Source organism: Ursus americanus, chromosome 3 (assembly GCF_024610735.1).
Source record: "Ursus americanus isolate L20-20 chromosome 3, mUrsAme1.1.p, whole genome shotgun sequence".
Lineage (NCBI taxonomy): Eukaryota > Metazoa > Chordata > Mammalia > Carnivora > Ursidae > Ursus > Ursus americanus.
Genome location: NC_142129.1, coordinates 93,606,684 through 93,622,854, shown reverse-complemented (window position 1 = coordinate 93,622,854; position 16,171 = coordinate 93,606,684). Strand labels below are relative to the sequence as shown.

Sequence of the window (16,171 nt, the reverse complement as noted above, 5' to 3'; positions counted from 1 at the left end):
GAGCGGTGCAGGTGATGTGACCAGCCTGTGTGTTGGTGCAGGGTGCGGGTGCGTGTGCATGTGCGGGAGCGGTGTGGGTGCGTGTGCAGGGCGAGGGCGCGTGTGCGGGTGCAGGGTAGGGGTGCGGGAGCGGTGCGGGTGCGTGTGCAGGGCGCGGGAGTGGTGCGGGTGCAGGGCGCGTGCAGGGCGCGTGCAGGGGCGGCGGGCGCGGCGGCGGCGGCGGCGGCGACAGCCGCGCCCGCGTTCCCCGCGCGTAGGTGTGCGGCGCGCTCCTGGCGGGGACGGAGCGCGCAGATCTCGCGTGCGCTCGCCGCCCGGCGCAGCCCAGCCCGGCCCCCGCCCGGCGCCGCGAGCCGAGGTGTCGCCCGCGCCCGCGCCCGTGTCGCCGCCGTGCCGCGAGCGGGAGCCGGAGTCGCCGCCGCCCGAGCGCAGCAGAGCGCACGCCGAGCCCGTCTGTCGCCGCCATGGCCACCACGGTGACCTGCACCCGCTTCACCGACGAGTACCAGCTCTACGAGGATATTGGCAAGTAAGAGCCGCGGCGCGTGCGGGCCGGGCGGGGACCCGGGAGGGTGCCGCTCGCGGAGGGCTGGGACCCCGGAGACCAGGACCCTCCGCTCCGCTGGCTCCGGGCGCACTGCGGCCCCGCGCGCCCCCGGCTCTTCCCGGCTCGGGGCCCGAAGCGCACGGCCCCGCGCGGCCCCGACCCCCGGGCCCTGGGCCAGGCTGCCGGACCTCGGCGCGCGCAGCTCTGCCCGGCCCTGTTCAGCGCGGCCGCTCGGCCAAAGGCCGGGACTCGGGGCGCGGGGTTCGGCGCCGCGGGGGCGGCAGCAGGTGTCCCCGGAGCGCAGGGCAGACGTGACGCATTTGGCGGCGGGAGGTCAGAGAGGAGCGGCGCGCGGGGGCGGCCGTGGGGCCTAGAGCGCGGGGGAGGGGGCGGCTCTGGCCTGAGGGTCCCTCCTGGCGCGGGCTGCGCTGTCCCCACCCCCACCCCAGCGGCCAGGCGCGGGGGCAGCGGGACCTGCTCGGCGCCTGCTCCTCCGCGTGGCTCCATCCGCGCGGGGGGTGTCCGCTGCGCTCCTGGCCGCGTGGGAACAGCCTCTGCTGCGGGTCCCCCTTGGAATCAGGGTTTTTGGAGGATTTTCCCCCAGATTCTTCTGGAAACACGAGTCAGGAGAGCTGAGGGCTGAGGTCAGGAAGCTTGGCAGGTCCCTGGGGTGGAGATGAGGGGGTGAGGTGGGGAGCTGGATGGGCTCCTGATTTCAGGGTCATCGAAGTAGGCGGGGGGTGGGGGGTGGAGGGTGGATTTCGGAGAGTTATTGACGCGCCTCGGGGAGGGTGGGGGGTAAAATGGGGAGGGGCTTTGAAGGCCCTGTGCAGGTAGGGCCTCACCCCTGGGGAACAGGTGGCCCCTGGGCTCTGGTCTGCAACACGCGCGGTGTGGGGCGCCTGGACTCCGAGTCCGTCAGAGGCTGCTCTCTGGCCCGGGGTGGATCAGGGTGGCTGCACCTAGCATCCCTCGGTCGGGCTCCAGAACTCCTGAGTCTCCGGGCTCCAGCCTGGCGCGGCCAGAGCCCGTCGTCCTCCACCCTCCTCCAGCCCTCCCGCGTGGTGGGGGCGCTGGCGAGGTTTCCTCTTACACATCCAGCAGCGGAGCCTTATTTTTCCTTTTCTAGGAAGCATTTATGGTAGTGCTTGTGTTGGTGAGGGGTGCCGATGGTTGGTAATGGTGGGTACTGATCTGGGAGGAGTGAGGGGCTGTGCTGATTCCCCCGTTCTCCCTCGATGTGGGGGAGGATGTGTGTCGGGTCTGAGGGCTGGGGAGCTGGGCGGAGTGGAGGAATCCCCTGGCCTGGGGCGGGGGGCAAGGCTGTGACTTGGAGGCCCAGAGACTGCCTTCCATCCGGTGGGTGCTGTTTGGGGGCCTGGCCCAGAGGCGGGCAGGCCTGGAGAGCTGAGCAGAGGGATGGGAAGGGTCCAGCACACCCATCGTGAGTACCCCTGAGGCCCTGAACACAGCTTGGAAGAAGCTGGAAGGGTCAGTGGGCTGGGGGTCCTCAGAGGGAGGTAGTTCTCCCAGGCAGAGAGTGGCCACGGGAGGAAGTCACCCTCTCTAAGGGACCTTCTTGTCGTTTTTCTGCTTGCCCAGGAGCACGCAGACCCTAACGCAGGCGCCCCTTCCCTCAAGCTGCCACCTCCGCTGACACCTCTACACTTTTCTGTGAGCTTCTGTGGGTCCCGCACGACACAGGGTGATCCACCCAACCCCCGGCCTCCGGTTTCAGCAGCAACTGTTAATCCTGGTCCCTGCCACCCACACCGGGGAGTGGAGGTCTCAGCGGCCCTGGGGAGGTGCCAAGAGGGGACCTCGCGGTGGAGGCCAGGCTCCTTCCCGGCAGCAAGAGCAGGAGCAGCTTCGAGAAGGGAGCCACGTGGCTGCCGGCTGTGCTGTGGAGCCAGGGCCGGGAGTGTGAGTGGGTGAGGAGCCCTAGCCCTCGGGATGGGCAGGGGCCTGGAAGGGGAAGGGAACACACCCCAGGACCCTGGGGCCCACCGTCTTGTGCCAGGAGGCTTTCGGGCTCGGCCCGGCGTTCCTTTGTGGAGCCCCCCAGGCGGCGGGCCCACGGAGGGCCCCGGGGGCCTGTCGCAGCCCTGCTGGGGTATCCTGGGTAGGGGAGGCCGAGCAAGTGTAGGGTGAGCTGCGGTGAGGCAGGGAGCAGAAGGCCAGCACCTCTGCCCAGGGCTGGGGTCCAGGTGGCCATGGTGCCTGCTTGCTGCTTGTTGACAGCGCCTGCCCAAGGCAGTGGGTGTTGCTGCCCTGGCCCCAGGTGCATGCGTCCGAGTTTATTTAAAGCTGCAGCCCCTGGCACCAGTCAGAGGACGCTGAGCTCTGTGCCCGGGAAGGGCCAGGCCACGGGCCCACAGCTGCCCGTGTGACGTGGCCACCACTTCTCCCCTCCCTGCCCCGCTCAGAATCCTTCCCTGGGGGCCCGGGTAGCAGGATCTGAGGGCCAAGAGGGGTTGTTCTCCGGGGCTGTGCCCTTCCTGGCCTAGGGGGGGCAGGGCCTCCAGGCCAGGACTCTTGAAACCCCGCCGGGAGGCCCACGTCCTGGGTCAAGAGCCACCTGGAGCTGGAGGTCCCCAGACAGGCACCCAGCAGGGTAGCGAAGCTCTTGGTGTAGCGTCGACTGTCCAGCCGTGCGGTTTTAATCGTTTTTATGGCGGACAGATTTTAAGAATTGAGAAAAAATTCCAGGAGTAATAAAAGAACACTTGGATCTCTTCTACCAAGAATTGAAAACTCTTACTCTTGTCCTTTGGCTTTAAGTTCTTTTTTTTTTTTTTTTTTAATTACAAGAAAGCATCACAACTACATTTTAAGTAATTCCGAGTAAGTTCTGGAGGTCTGACGTACAGCACGGTGATTCTGGGTAACGGTACCACGTCGTGTACTTGAAATCCGCTAAGAGAGGTCTTAAAAATTCTCATGGCGCGCGCGTGCGGATGCGCGCGCACGCATTGTGTGCACGCACACACATGCACAGACATACTGCACGCGCACGCACGCACACACATGAGCACATACACTGGACGCGTGCGTGCTCGCGGCAGTGACTCCATGAGATGGCGGGCGTATTAACCGCGGTGGGGGGTCATCCCGTGATGCGCGCACAGGTGTCGGACCATCGCGCTGTACACCGTGTACTCAAGGTTGTGTGTCGATTACATCCCCGTAAAGCTGGAAAAAGCGCTAAGGAAGCTTTCTCCTCCAACCACTGTCACGTATTTGCAGTTTATCCGTCCAGACTTTTTGGTTCATTTGCACACAGATAGAAGCACCCGAAACTAAGGAACGTGTAGGATTCTCTGGGGTGTTTTGTTTTAACTTTCCAGAACTGTTCTGATCCGTGTTTCCACTCAGCTCCATGCCAAGCGCACCTGTCGCGTTGATGACCCCGGGGCTGCTGGCCTGAGGCACGCTGTAGCCGCCCCCTTCCGGATGGAGGCCTAGGTTGCTCTCTCCAGGCCCACGGCGAGCTCGCTGGCGCCCAGGCGCGAGGGCTTCTGTAGGGTTGGTCCCGGGCGGTGGGGTTGCTGGCCGGGTCGGTGTCTGCGTGTGCGTCCAGCCCCTCCCGGCTCGCTGCCCTTCGGAACTGGCAGACCTCAGCGGTTGGAGAGTCCGTTGGGTAGGGAGAGGTCTTTGTGTTCCAGCTCCGAACCTGCCACTTTGTGGGGGTAATCTCCTTTAAAAGTTGGGTGATCTCTCCAGAACACAGCAGCGCCCAAGGGGTCGGGTTTCATGGGTTCTGGACGCTTCCCCTGGGGGTAAGGTGGCCCCATTGTAACCACCTCTAAAGTGCATGTCACTTGATTCGAGTTGACCAGGAAGCCGCGCTCCCGCCCCATTTTACAGACCCAGAACCAGGGCTCAGGAAGGATGGGCCGTACGTCCCAGCAGCGAGGAGGCCCGGCCTCCAGTCCAGGGCACCCCAACCCTCCCAGCTCCCCCTAAACTTTGCCAGGCCCAGAGCTGACCTTGGTGTGTCCTTGACTGCAGCCCGTATCGGCCGGTCAGACCAGAGCAGGCCCTGTCTTGGGGCGTGAGCCCTCGCTGGCGATGGCCCTTTCTCTCAGCCAGCGAGTGACCTGCTAGGGAGTTACTAGATAAACAGGATATTCAGAGCAAATTGATGGTTGAGTCTCCTGAGCTGCGAAGCCAGGTTGCCAGGGAAGGAAGAGAGGGCTGGGTGGAGGAGGAGTCAGCTGTTTGCTCTCTCGCCCCCTCCAGCGAGCGCTTCCCGCCCCAGAGCCTTATGCCAGCGCTGCCTTCTGCCCCGGCTGCTCCCCCAGATCCACCCCCCCGCCCCCGCCCCCACCCCTCCCTCGCCCTGCTTTTGGCTGGCCCTAGCCCTCGGGCCCCTCTGACACGTGGGCAGACCCCATTAGGCTATGGGTGGGGTGCAGGCCCCTTTGGCACCAGGCTGAGACGCGCGGGACTGCACATTGGAGGGAAGGGTGAGCAAACTGGCCCCAGAGCTGGCGTCCCATCCTTAGTGGAGGGTGTTTAGGGAAGAAGTCACACACGCCGAGGCTGCAGCAGGATGCACATGAAGAGGACGCTCCTTTAGTTACTATTGAGCAGTATTTTTATACCATAACCTACTTTGCCGGGAGCTAAGAATATACCTCGCGCTTGCTACCTGCACTCTTTCTCTCCTGGTAACGGTCCCGACAGTTAAGTGGTGCTTATTACATCAGCACGCTTCATCCGTGAAATCTGCACTGTGACCGTTCCCAGTTCACGGCACAGGTGGACGGAGGTGCCGAGAAGCTCCATCTGGGGCCAAGGCCATGTGGACCCGGATTCAAATTTGGGCGATGGGCTCCGGAGTCTGCCTTCTGCTCCTCACGGCAGCTCATACCCGTACTCTCTTCTTTCCACCCGCTGATTCACGGCCTTCTTGTGGTCGACTCTGACCCTCGGGTTTTCGTGACCCGCCTGTCCTCGGCAGGCTGCTCACCAAGCCCGCTGTGCTTCTCCAGCCCCTGGTTCCTTTCTGTAAAAGCCTCGTTTCCTTTGGTCGTCCTTCCACGACAACCAACACCCTACCCCTGTTTGGACCAGCAAGGCTTGAAATTTTATTGCATTAATTAAAGTGCAAGGACAATCTCATAAAGAGAAGTAAATACACATGTGTGTGCAGTAAAAGTGACTCTTGGACACTCAGTTTCCTCAGCCCGGAGGAGCCCGGGCGGTCTAGCATTGGTGTAAGAGCACACGTGCTCATGTACACGCGAACAGTGCGGTCGCATATGTATCTGATTTTTAAAACACAGATGGAATCATCACATACGTGATTCTGCAGTTTTTTGCCCCTATCTGTTCACACCGATGCCTCCAGTCCGAATGTTTTCTTACAGCTCAGGGCCCGTCCGTGCCCCTAGATGCACAGGGGTGTGCTGGCTGTAGTTTTTACACCAAAGATGGGACCCGTCCTCCGTCCTCTGATAAGCATGATGGGGGATGAGAGGGCCTGTGTGTGATATCGGGGCTCCTGGGCTTTCTCGGAGGGCGTGATCGCGGTGCAGGAAGGAGGATAGGCATCGACTGTTCTTGGCCGGGCACAGAGACCTCCTTCCGAAAGACCCCAAGACCATATTTCTCCCCTCTTTTATCTCATCTAAGGGAGAGAGATTTTTTTTTCTTCCACCTAAAAAGACATCGCTCCCTTGAGAGTCCGTGTCGACCCTGCTGGGTTGAACAGGTGCTGAACGGGACCGACCGGGAGGAGGTGACGTGAACGCTGTCTGCTCCTTGGACACGTTCTGTTCCTCCCTCTGGTCTCTGAGGCCACCTCCCTGGTTCAAGGCAGGAAACGTGGCCTTTCTGGAGATTTCAAATATATTTTCAAAAAATTTAATTCCCTCTTTCTCTCCCACAAAAATGGAATCTGATTTTTAAAGCATCTTTCACAGCTGCGAGTCACTTCGTTAGTGTAGAAACATAAAAATGCATTATGTATCAACTTGGTTTTCCAAAAATTATCATATTGGCATATTACATAGAAATGTATATTTTATTCATATAAAAGTCTGAATCTATTTAAAATAAAAACATCCTTGTATGTTAGAGTGGCAGGACTCGCTGCCAAGCCCCGGGACCCCTTGTCCCCTGGTGTGTAGGGTCGCTAGCCTGGCCAGTGGCTCTGCTCCCGCCGCACGTCATTCTTTCGCTCCGACATAACGATCCCGACATAACTGAGGCTACAGTTCTTTGTTAAGCCAGATACAGGCATTTGTTGAATTTTGGAACAGATTGGCAATAGCTGGGCAAAGATTTAAGAAAATTTTATGGAGGAAGCATAAACCGCACTGTTCTACAGGGGCGGGGGGCGAATTTCAGAGCCACCACCTTTCCCGCTTGACGAGCAGCCGGTGTGGGTTTGACCTCAAGCAGGAGAGTCACCAGGTCCCCTGATGTGACGCCCTCCATGGGGTCCAGCCCATCCGGGGTGGGGCCCGTTTCCAGCGAGGAGCTGAGGGGCAGCCCCTGCCTCTCCGTCACCCAGCCCGCACAGAATTCCAGGGCTTCGAGCCAGGCAGGTGGTGGGTGCCCAGCAGAGCAGCCTCAAAGGCTGCGGCTCCTTCCCTGCAAGGTGACACACGTGCCCTTTGAGGGGTGGGGCCTCGCAGGCGAGGGGAGGCGGGAGGTGCTGCTGGTCTCAGGGACGCTCACACACCTGGCTTGAGTGGCTGCCTGTCTTGTTACCTGGTGAGGTGTGGCTGCAGGGCGGGCATCTCCGAGGGGCTTGCCGCAGAGTTGATGCCACGAATTTGCACCGTTCTTTCCATGTCTTAATAAAGTTCTTCATGTGGGTCCTGTTCTTGTATATTGAGGTGCAGCCTGGTTCTCAGAGTTGTTGGTTTGAGCCAGGCCATCTGTTTTTGTTTGTTTGTTTTTCTAAGTAGGCTCCACACCCAGCATGGAGCCCCACATGGGGCTTGAACTCATGAACCTGAGATCAAGACCTGAGCTGAGATCAAGAGTCGGATGCCTAACCGACAGAGCTACCCAGGCGTCCCCATGCCAGGCCGTCTGTTAAGGGCTTTCTGGGTAAAGAGCGCTGGTCTAGTGAGGAGTGCACCTGCCAAAGAGGTGACTGATGCAGTGGTTCCCAGCCCCGGCTGCACAGTGGGGACCCCGCCCCAGACCCGCTGAGTCAGACACGAGGGGGATGAGGTCTCAGGGGGGTTGCAGCAGGCAGTGCAGACACAGACCCGAGGCCAGGCCCAGGCTCCTTCCCCCTGCCTGGGCTCTGTAGGAGCCTCACTTGACCGTGGGTGTGGAATTGGCCTTCTTTTTCTGTACACTCAGCCATGTTACACCTGATCCTGTCTGTCTAGAACAGGGCTGTCCGGAAGAAACGCAGGTCTAAGTCCCACGTGTCATTAAAATTTTTCTTCTACTTAAAGTAAACAGAAACAGGTGAAAGGAAGTTTAATAAATAGATGTATTCAGTTCAGTGTATCCAGAGTATTATTTCAACACAAAATCAATGCAAACATTATTGTTAAACTATTTTATATTTTTAAAAATATTACATATTTGAAATCTGTTGTGCCCTTGACAGCCCATCTACTTCTGGACCAGGCACATCTCAGGTCGTGATGGCTGTTGTAGGCAGCGGTCACTGCACTGAACGGGGCATGTCTACAGCGTCAAGGTCATTATTTATTTATTTATTTGGCAATTTTTCTGGTTTCTTTTGCTCCTCTGCAGCCTTGTTCATCCCCTAAGTCTGCTTGCACACTTAACTATTTACAGGCCCTCTCTCGGTGCTGGGGGAACAGTTGTGAACAAAGGGTGCTTGCTCCCATAGAGCTAATGCTGGTGGGGGAGGCAGGTGACAAACATAAACACTAAACACGGTATATGATGGGGTGGAAGGTGATTATTACCTCGCTCCGGGAGTAATTACAGGGACTCGGGAGTGCCGTTTAGGAGGAAGGTGGCAGCTGTAAAAGGGGTGGTCGGGCCATGTCAAAGGAGAGGAGACTCTAATTGCTAAAATCAAGAATGAAAAAAGGACAATACAACTGACCCTACAGAAATGAAAAGATGATAGGGAGTCCGTGAATGTCTGTGCCAAGGTGGGTAACCCAGATGAAACGGACAAGTTCTTAGAAAGACAAAAGCAACTACAGTTGACTCAGGAAGAAACAGGAAATCCGAATAGGCCCGATAGCAGTGACGGAGACTCACCGATAAGCGAGAAATTTTGAAATGTCCCACAAAGAGAAGCCCAGGCCCAGATAACTGACTTCACTGGTTGATTCTATCAGACATTTAAAGAAGAATTAATACCAGTCCTTCACAAACTCATTCAAAAAATAGAAGAGGAGGAAATTTTTTTCCAACTCATTCTATGGAGTCAGTAATACCGATACCAAAACCAGACAGAGATCCCAACAGAAAGAAAACTATGAACCAATATGGACGTAGATGCAACATCCTCAAGAAAATACTAACAAAATAGAAAAAAGTTATATATTGTGAGCAAGGAAAGTTTATCCTGGAATAATGGAACGTTGGTTCAACATACAAAGGTTAGTCACCATCATAGAACATATTAATAGACTAAACAGAAATTATTTATTTTTTTTTAAAGATTTTATTTATTTATTTGACAGAGAGAGAGACAGCCAGCGAGAGAGGGAACACAAGCAGGGGGAGTGGGAGAGGAAGAAGCAGGCTCATAGCAGAGGAGCCTGATGTGGGGCTCGATCCCATAACGCCGGGATCACGCCCTGAGCCGAAGGCAGACGCTTAACCGCTGTGCCACCCAGGCGCCCCGACTAAACAGAAATTATATGATTATCTCAATAGATGCAGAAAAGTATTTGACAAAATCTAATATCCTTTTCTGGTAAAAGCACTCAACAAACTAGGAATAGAAGGGAATATTCTCAACTTGATAAGGGACACCTATGGAAAACCCACAGCTAACATATTGAACAGTGAAAGACTAAATGCTTTCTCCCAAGGTCAACGTCAGGTCAGGACAAGACAAGGATATCTGCTCTCTCCATCTCTATTAACACACTATAGGAGGTTCTCGCCAGGACAGTTAGGCAAGCAAAAGGAAAAGCACCCATAGTTGAAAGGAATGGGTAAACCTCTCTAGATTTGCAGTTGACATTGTCTTATATATAGAATATCCTAAGGAGCTCCCGGGAGGGCTATGGGAACTAAAAATGAATTCAACAAAGTTGCGAGATACAAGATCAAGATATAAAATTCCATTATATTTTATTACGCTAGAAATGTTCAATCCCAAGATAAAATTAGGAATTAGGAAAATTCCATTCACGATAATATCTAAAAGAATAAAATACTGAGTAATAAATCAATAAGAGGAGTGCAAGAACTTGAACACTGAAAACCACAAACTACTGCTGGAAGAAATTTGAGAAGACCTAAGAAAATGGAAAGACATCCCATGTTCATGAACTGGAAGATTGAATATTGTTAAGACAGGACACTGCAAATTGACCTACAGATTCCATGTGATACCTGTCAGAGTTCCAGCTGCCTTTAAAAAAATCGACAAGATGGGGCGCCTGGGTAGCACAGTCGTTAAGTGTCTGCCTTCGGCTCAGGGCGTGATCCCGGCGTTCCGGGATCGAGTCCCACATTGGGCTCCTCCGCTGGGAGCCTGCTTCTTCCTCTCCCACTCCCCTGCTGTGTTCCCTCTCTCGCTAGTTGTCTCTCTGTCACATAAATAAATAAAATCTTAAAAAAAAAATCAACAAGCTGATCCTAAAATTCATATAGAAATGTGAGGGGACCCAGAAAAAGCCAGAACATTCTTGAAAAGGAAAAACAATGTGGAAGGACTCGCACTTGCTAATTTCAAAACTAGGGGTGCCTGGCTGTCTCAGTCGGGGAAGCATGCGACTCTCGACCTCAAGGTTGTGAGTTTGAGCCCCACGTTGGGGGTAGAGATTATTTAAAAATAAAAACCCTAATTACACAGCCACGGCAATCAAGACGGTGCGGATACTAGCATAAGGATAAACACATAGATTAGAGGAATAATACTGAGAGTCTAGGATAAACCCGTACATCTTGTGGTCATTAGATTTTTGACAAGGACAAGACACTTCAATGGGGAAAGATTACTGGTCCGTTCAACAAATGGGCAGTTGGATGTCCACGTGCGAAAGAATGAAGTTGGAAGCCAACCTAACACCATAACACTATGATCTCAAAATGGATCACAGACCTAATTGTAGGAGCTAAACCTATAACATTCTTGGAAGAAAACACAGGAGCAGATCTTTGTGATCAAGGATGTCGCAGTGGTTTCTTAGGTACGACACCAAAGGCGCGAGCAACAAAAGAAAAAGAGGACTTAATCAGCATTAAAAAGGTTTATGCTTCCAAGGACACCATCAGGAAAGTGAGAAAATCTGCAGAATGGGAGAAGACATTTGTGAATCACATATCCGATAAGGGGTTTGTATTTAGACTAGCCCAAGAACGTACTATCTAACAGTAAGAAGACAAACAACCCAATTAGGAATCGGGCAAAGGATCTGAATAGACATTTATTCCATGAGCACACGAAGATAGTCATTTGGGAAAATGCAAATGAAAACCACAAGCAGATGCCACCTCGCTCCCACTCGGATGGCGAACATCGTGAAGGCCCACGATGGCCAGCATCGGCGAGGGTGTGGAGCTGGAGCCCTTGCGCGCTGCTGGGGGGGATGTGGAATGGCGCAGCGGCCGTGGAAAGCCGTTCCTGCAAGTGTTCCATTCTACACACGTGCCCAAGAGCTAGGAAAGCTCAGGTCCGCACAAATTCCTGCTCCTACTAGCAGGAACCCTAACAGCCGGAGAGTAGAAGTGACCTGAATGCCCTTCAGCTGTTGAACGGGTGAAGCTAACGTGTTGTGTCCGCACGATGGAAATTTCTCGGGCATAAAAAGAGACAAGGTCTAGTGCGTCTGGCGCACGGCCCGGCCCAGCGGGAACATTGACAGAAGCTAGCCTGGAGGCCCACGTGTTGTATGGTCCCGTTACCTGTCGCGTCCGGAGCAGGCAGCTCGGGGGCACAGAGGGCAGCGCGGGGCTCAGGGGCGCGGGGGTGGGCGGTGGTCAGGCGCGGTCCGTCCCCGGTGATGGAAATGCAAGCTTCGCTTACGTTACAGTGGAAGTGGTGACGGACGGACGGCTCTGTGCTATAGTAACAGCCATTGAATTATACGCTGGAAGTGGGTGAATTGTTTGGTCCATGAATTATATCTCAATAAAGATGTTTAAACCTAAATAAAACCTGTGTAGAAAAAAAGAGAGAACTCTAGCATCTGGCTTTTAACACCCAAATTGCTGAGAAGTGAGATTCGCCACGAGAGCAGCTCTGGCTGGCGGCTCCCTGGCGCTGTCACTGCCGTGCCTGAGGCAGGACCGTAGCCCAGCCACTTTAGCCGCCCCCGTGGCCCTCCGCCCGCTCGCTGCCTCCCACGCAGGGGCGTCTATGGGTGCAGGCCTGGAGGCTGGACGGAGGCTGGAGCGTGGGGCCTGCCTCTTGTTCTCTGTGTGTCTGAAGCCGGGCCCGGCTGGCGCTGGTCCACGGCGGTCTCAGAGCAAACAGAGCGGTGTGACGGGGGCCAAGGCCCACGCGCCTGGTTCTGGAAGGCACGGTGCTGGCGGGAGGCCTGCTCTCCTGTCTCTGGAGGGCAAGGCTCCCTTGCACTTGGAGGGCGGGTCCCAGCGGGTGTGGTGACAGGTGTGGGCGGCGGAGGGGGACCTGCTGTCAGCAGGGTTGGCCGTGAGGAGGAGGGCTGGAGTGGGGGCCGCGGGGAGCCCAGATGCCAGGTTATGTTATTCCTGAGTATGTGGCCACCTCCCTGGGCTCTCAGCTGGGCTCTCTCCCTTCTTTCTCCTTTTTTCCTCTCCTGTGCCTCTCCTTATCTCCTTCCCCTCTCCCCCTGCCCCTCCTCCAGGCTCCCACTGTCCCCAGGCACTCTCGGGGGTGCCCCCCACTCCAGGAAGGTCCAGGAACCCGCCAGCCCCGCCGGAGCAGGGCCTGGGCTGGGGTGCGCCTGCCTTCAATCCAGCCGCCAGTTTCCAGGGGGGGTGAGGGTCCTCCAGCCCCTCTGACACCCGCGTAGGGGAGGGCACCTCCGAAACACTTTGCTTTTGGGGTTCTGCTCCCGTGAACTCTGCCCCCCGCACTGCCCTGCATTCCGGGGCTCCACTGGCTTCTGTCCTCAGTGGCCCTGGACTGTCCCATCCAGGATCCTCAGGCCAGGGCCTCGCACCTTGGGGGTCCTCGTCCGCACTCCCCCTCCGTCCCTGGCGGGTCTGTGTGGGGCCCTCATGGCAGCACTGGGACTTGAGGGGTACACACCTTTGGGGTGCCATCCCAGCCCTGTGCCCAGCCAGGACGGCACGTTTGATTTTCTGGAGGACGTGAGCAAAAGCCGGTCTTGACCGCCTGCCAAACGATCTGCCCTGTGGGGGGTGTTCACCTCTGTCTTTCCACGGTGTGACACCCCTGGCTGCTGGGTGCGTTTCCAGGCTCTGCGGTGCTGACCAATCTGATTGATAGGCCTTCCCCTCCCATTGCTGGGGGCCCTGGGGGGGCAGGGTTTGTCCCTCTCTGTCCCTCCCCCTCCCCCTTCCCTGCCCTTGAAGGGTCCTTCGGGGTCCCCCTTGATGCTGTCTTAGGGACCACGCCTTCTCTTTCTGGGAAGGGGGCGTGAGGGGCATTGAGGGTCCTTCCTCTGGGTTGAGCTGCTGTTCTGAGTGTTGGGACATCCGCTTTCTGGCCTCGTCCGAGTCTTCCGTGCTGTGCCATGTCGGGGCACGTGGGGTCCCAGCCTGCGTCCCCACAGAGCCCCCACGTGAAGCCAGACAGGTGCTCCCGGGCCCAGACGCTGCACAGCCCGCGGGTGTGCAGGGCTTTGCGGGGCACGCGCAGGCTGGGGGCCGGTTCCTCCTTGTGCGGCGGGGCGGCAGGCGGACAGGGACACCTCAGAGCCCCAGCTGTCGTGAGGGTGGGTCGCGCAGCGTGCAGGGAGCCAGCCACGTGGCCGCCTGTCCCAGTCCAGGCTGCGGCAGGGTGCAGCCACGCACGGCCCTCCCGCATGTCCCCCTCGTCCCCCGTGTGCCATCCCGGGTCCCGAGGCCTCTGGTGGCGGCAGCATTTCCCCGGGGGCTGGGAGGAGGAGCCAGCTCAGTGCCAGAGACCCCCCACCGGACCTCCAGTGCAGCTTGGTTGGCTCTGTGGACCGGCCACTCTTCTGTGCCCAAACCCGGCCGGTGGGGCTAGGGGGGCTGGTGCCGGGCCGCCCACTGCGGACGCCTGCTCCCGTCCATCCCCTCCCGGTCTTCCGCCCTGGGCCCTCGCGGAGTTCTTGAGACGTGCGTGCGCAGAGCACAAGGTTGGGCTTGTCCTGTGTACGGAAGGAAGTCTTAAAAACCTGGTTGTCAAGAAAGCATTACAAGTACCGGTTTCTTTCCTTCCTTCTTGATGGTTTCTCAGACGCTCGGCTGCTACCCCGCGAGCGCAGCTTACGGTGAGATGCACGCGGCATCGCGCTCCCCGTCCTCACCGGCTCCAAGCGCACCCTTCAGTGGCATTGAGCACATTCCCTTTGGGCGCGGCCACCACCAGGTCCGTCCCTAGAACTTTCTCCTCCCACTGAAGCTCTGTCCCCGTGAGACGCTAGCCCCCATCCCCTGCGCCCGCGCTGGTGCCCACCGTCTCCTCTCTGTCTCTGCGGCTTGGACGCGTCTCAGCACCTCCCAGAACGGGACCCCTACAGTGTGTCCTTCCGTGTGTGGCTCATTCCACTCAGCATCGCGTCCCCCGGGTTCATCCAGCTGGAGAAGGTGTCAGAGTGTCCTTCCTCTTCCAGGCCGAGGACGGACCACAGTGTGGATGGGCCACGTTCTTTCTGTTCATCTGTTGGTGGACGTTTGGGTTGTTTCTGTCTCCCAGCTGCCGCGAATGGCATGTGCACAGGACGTTTTTAAAAGACACTCACGTGGTCTCCTCCTTCTGGCCACAACTTTGCAACACTGGGCAGTGTGCCCTTGGGACTCCACGGAACCTCTCTGGTTTCAGCCCCCCCTCTACAAACCAGGAGGGTTGGGGCAGAGACTTTCTGGGGTCTCTTCTGACCCCGTGTGTTGGTTCTGTGGAAACCCACACCTTTACTCCGAGACCTGCCACGAGGCTCCCCTGTCAGATGCTCGGGGGCCCATAAGCCAATCACATGGACGTTTGCCATCCTCGAGAATAAGACCTGGGAGGGATGAATTCTGATAGACCTGAAACATAAAACAAAACAAGTCCCTAAAGCTCTAATACACACCCTGCAAGAAAAAGCCCAAGTCACTGTATGTGCCTGATCACCTCCGGCCTCTGCCGCTGTGCGGTGGAGAGTGGGCTCCCTGCTCGAGGAGCTTGTGTCCCCCGAGGCAGCGGCGACACTGGCCGTCCCTGTGGCTGTCCCTCTTCCGGCGGCTGCTGCAGGAGCGGCCTGGGCAGTAACTCCGGGCTCGCCAGGGGTCTGGCTGAGCTCTGTCCCTGTCCCTGACTGCCTGGCTGTGTCACTGCGGGGGCTCTGGCTTTGGCCCCTGTGAGCCCTGGCCGGAAGGAAGTCCTGGGTACCGTTTTGTGGGGAGCCATCCCTGTGGCAGGCCTGTTTCTTCCCGGTGGCCTTTCAGATCTGTTCTCGGTCACACGAGCAGGGGCAGCAACACAGACCCCTTTCTAGGGAGGGGTGCCAGGCCCATCCCAGGGCTGGGGACACGGAGCCGGGCTCAGGGACTGTCTGGGGCAGACCCTAGGCCTGCAGTGGGACATGGAGGCACAAGGTGGGTTGGAGGCTGGGAGCGCCCTCTCTCTCGAGAGTATAGTGGCCTGCACATGATGTCATTGTCCCCGGGCAGGCCAGGCGGCCTCAGCACGAGGTGTCCAGGACCCTCTGTGGCCACCTGCACCAGCTCCCTTGGGGCTTTGCTGGGCCCACTGGGCGTGGGGGTCCATGGAGGGCAGAGACCATGGACAGGTTCCTCGGGGTGTGTGTCCTTGCCCTGGGGGTCCCCTCGGACACTCCCCACTGCAGTTTTCCTTTTGGCCCAGGATTCTGTGGGGAGGAACTTTCAGGGTTCCCACATGCCACGTCTCAGACTACCCCCTGGGCGCCCTTTTGGAAAGGCCACGGCAGCTCCCGGAGTCCCCCAGGTGAGTGCCACCAAGACTCAGGCGAGGTCACGGCTCCATGGCCACACGGTTCTATGACGATTAGCCGTGTTTTAAAAATAACAGAAGTGTTTACAGTAACTCGTGGGTGGAATGACTTGGTGCTCTCTGTCCGAGCCCCGAGGAAGATAGAGGCCCCGGCTGTGGCCCCGCCGGCTTTGTCCCGGGCACCCCTCACGGCTGGAGTGAGGGCAGGTATGGGCGTCGGGGTCCAGCCAGGGCCCGCTCTGAGCCAGGTCTTCCCACTGGAAACACGGAAAGTCTGGCGCTTCCAGGAACGTCTGTGGTCCTTGCTTGCTTCCTGGTAGTTCAGGATGGGCTGCCCTCCGCCTGTGAGCCATGAAGGCTCACCTGGCAATGATAGGCAGCACACCGTAGGGCTCAAT

General features: G+C 57.6%; 1 protein-coding gene across 18 annotated transcripts in view; it reads left to right on the top strand.

Annotated features, from left to right (window-relative positions):
* The first annotated feature begins 259 nt into the window (after positions 1 to 259).
* Positions 260 to 16,171, top strand: part of CAMK2B (calcium/calmodulin dependent protein kinase II beta) — an 82,506-nt gene continuing 66,594 nt past the window's right edge. For 7 of the 18 annotated variants that reach the window (XM_087861224.1, XM_087861222.1, XM_045793542.2 and 4 more), the window contains exon 1: positions 261 to 529. In XM_087861224.1, the coding sequence (XP_087717350.1) occupies positions 465 to 529 (65 nt within the window). In that variant the 5' untranslated portion in view covers positions 261 to 464. Of the gene's footprint in view, positions 530 to 16,171 lie in introns of all 18 variants that reach the window. The other 11 variants (XM_045793541.2, XM_087861225.1, XM_045793546.2 and 8 more) reach the window with 4 other exon arrangements.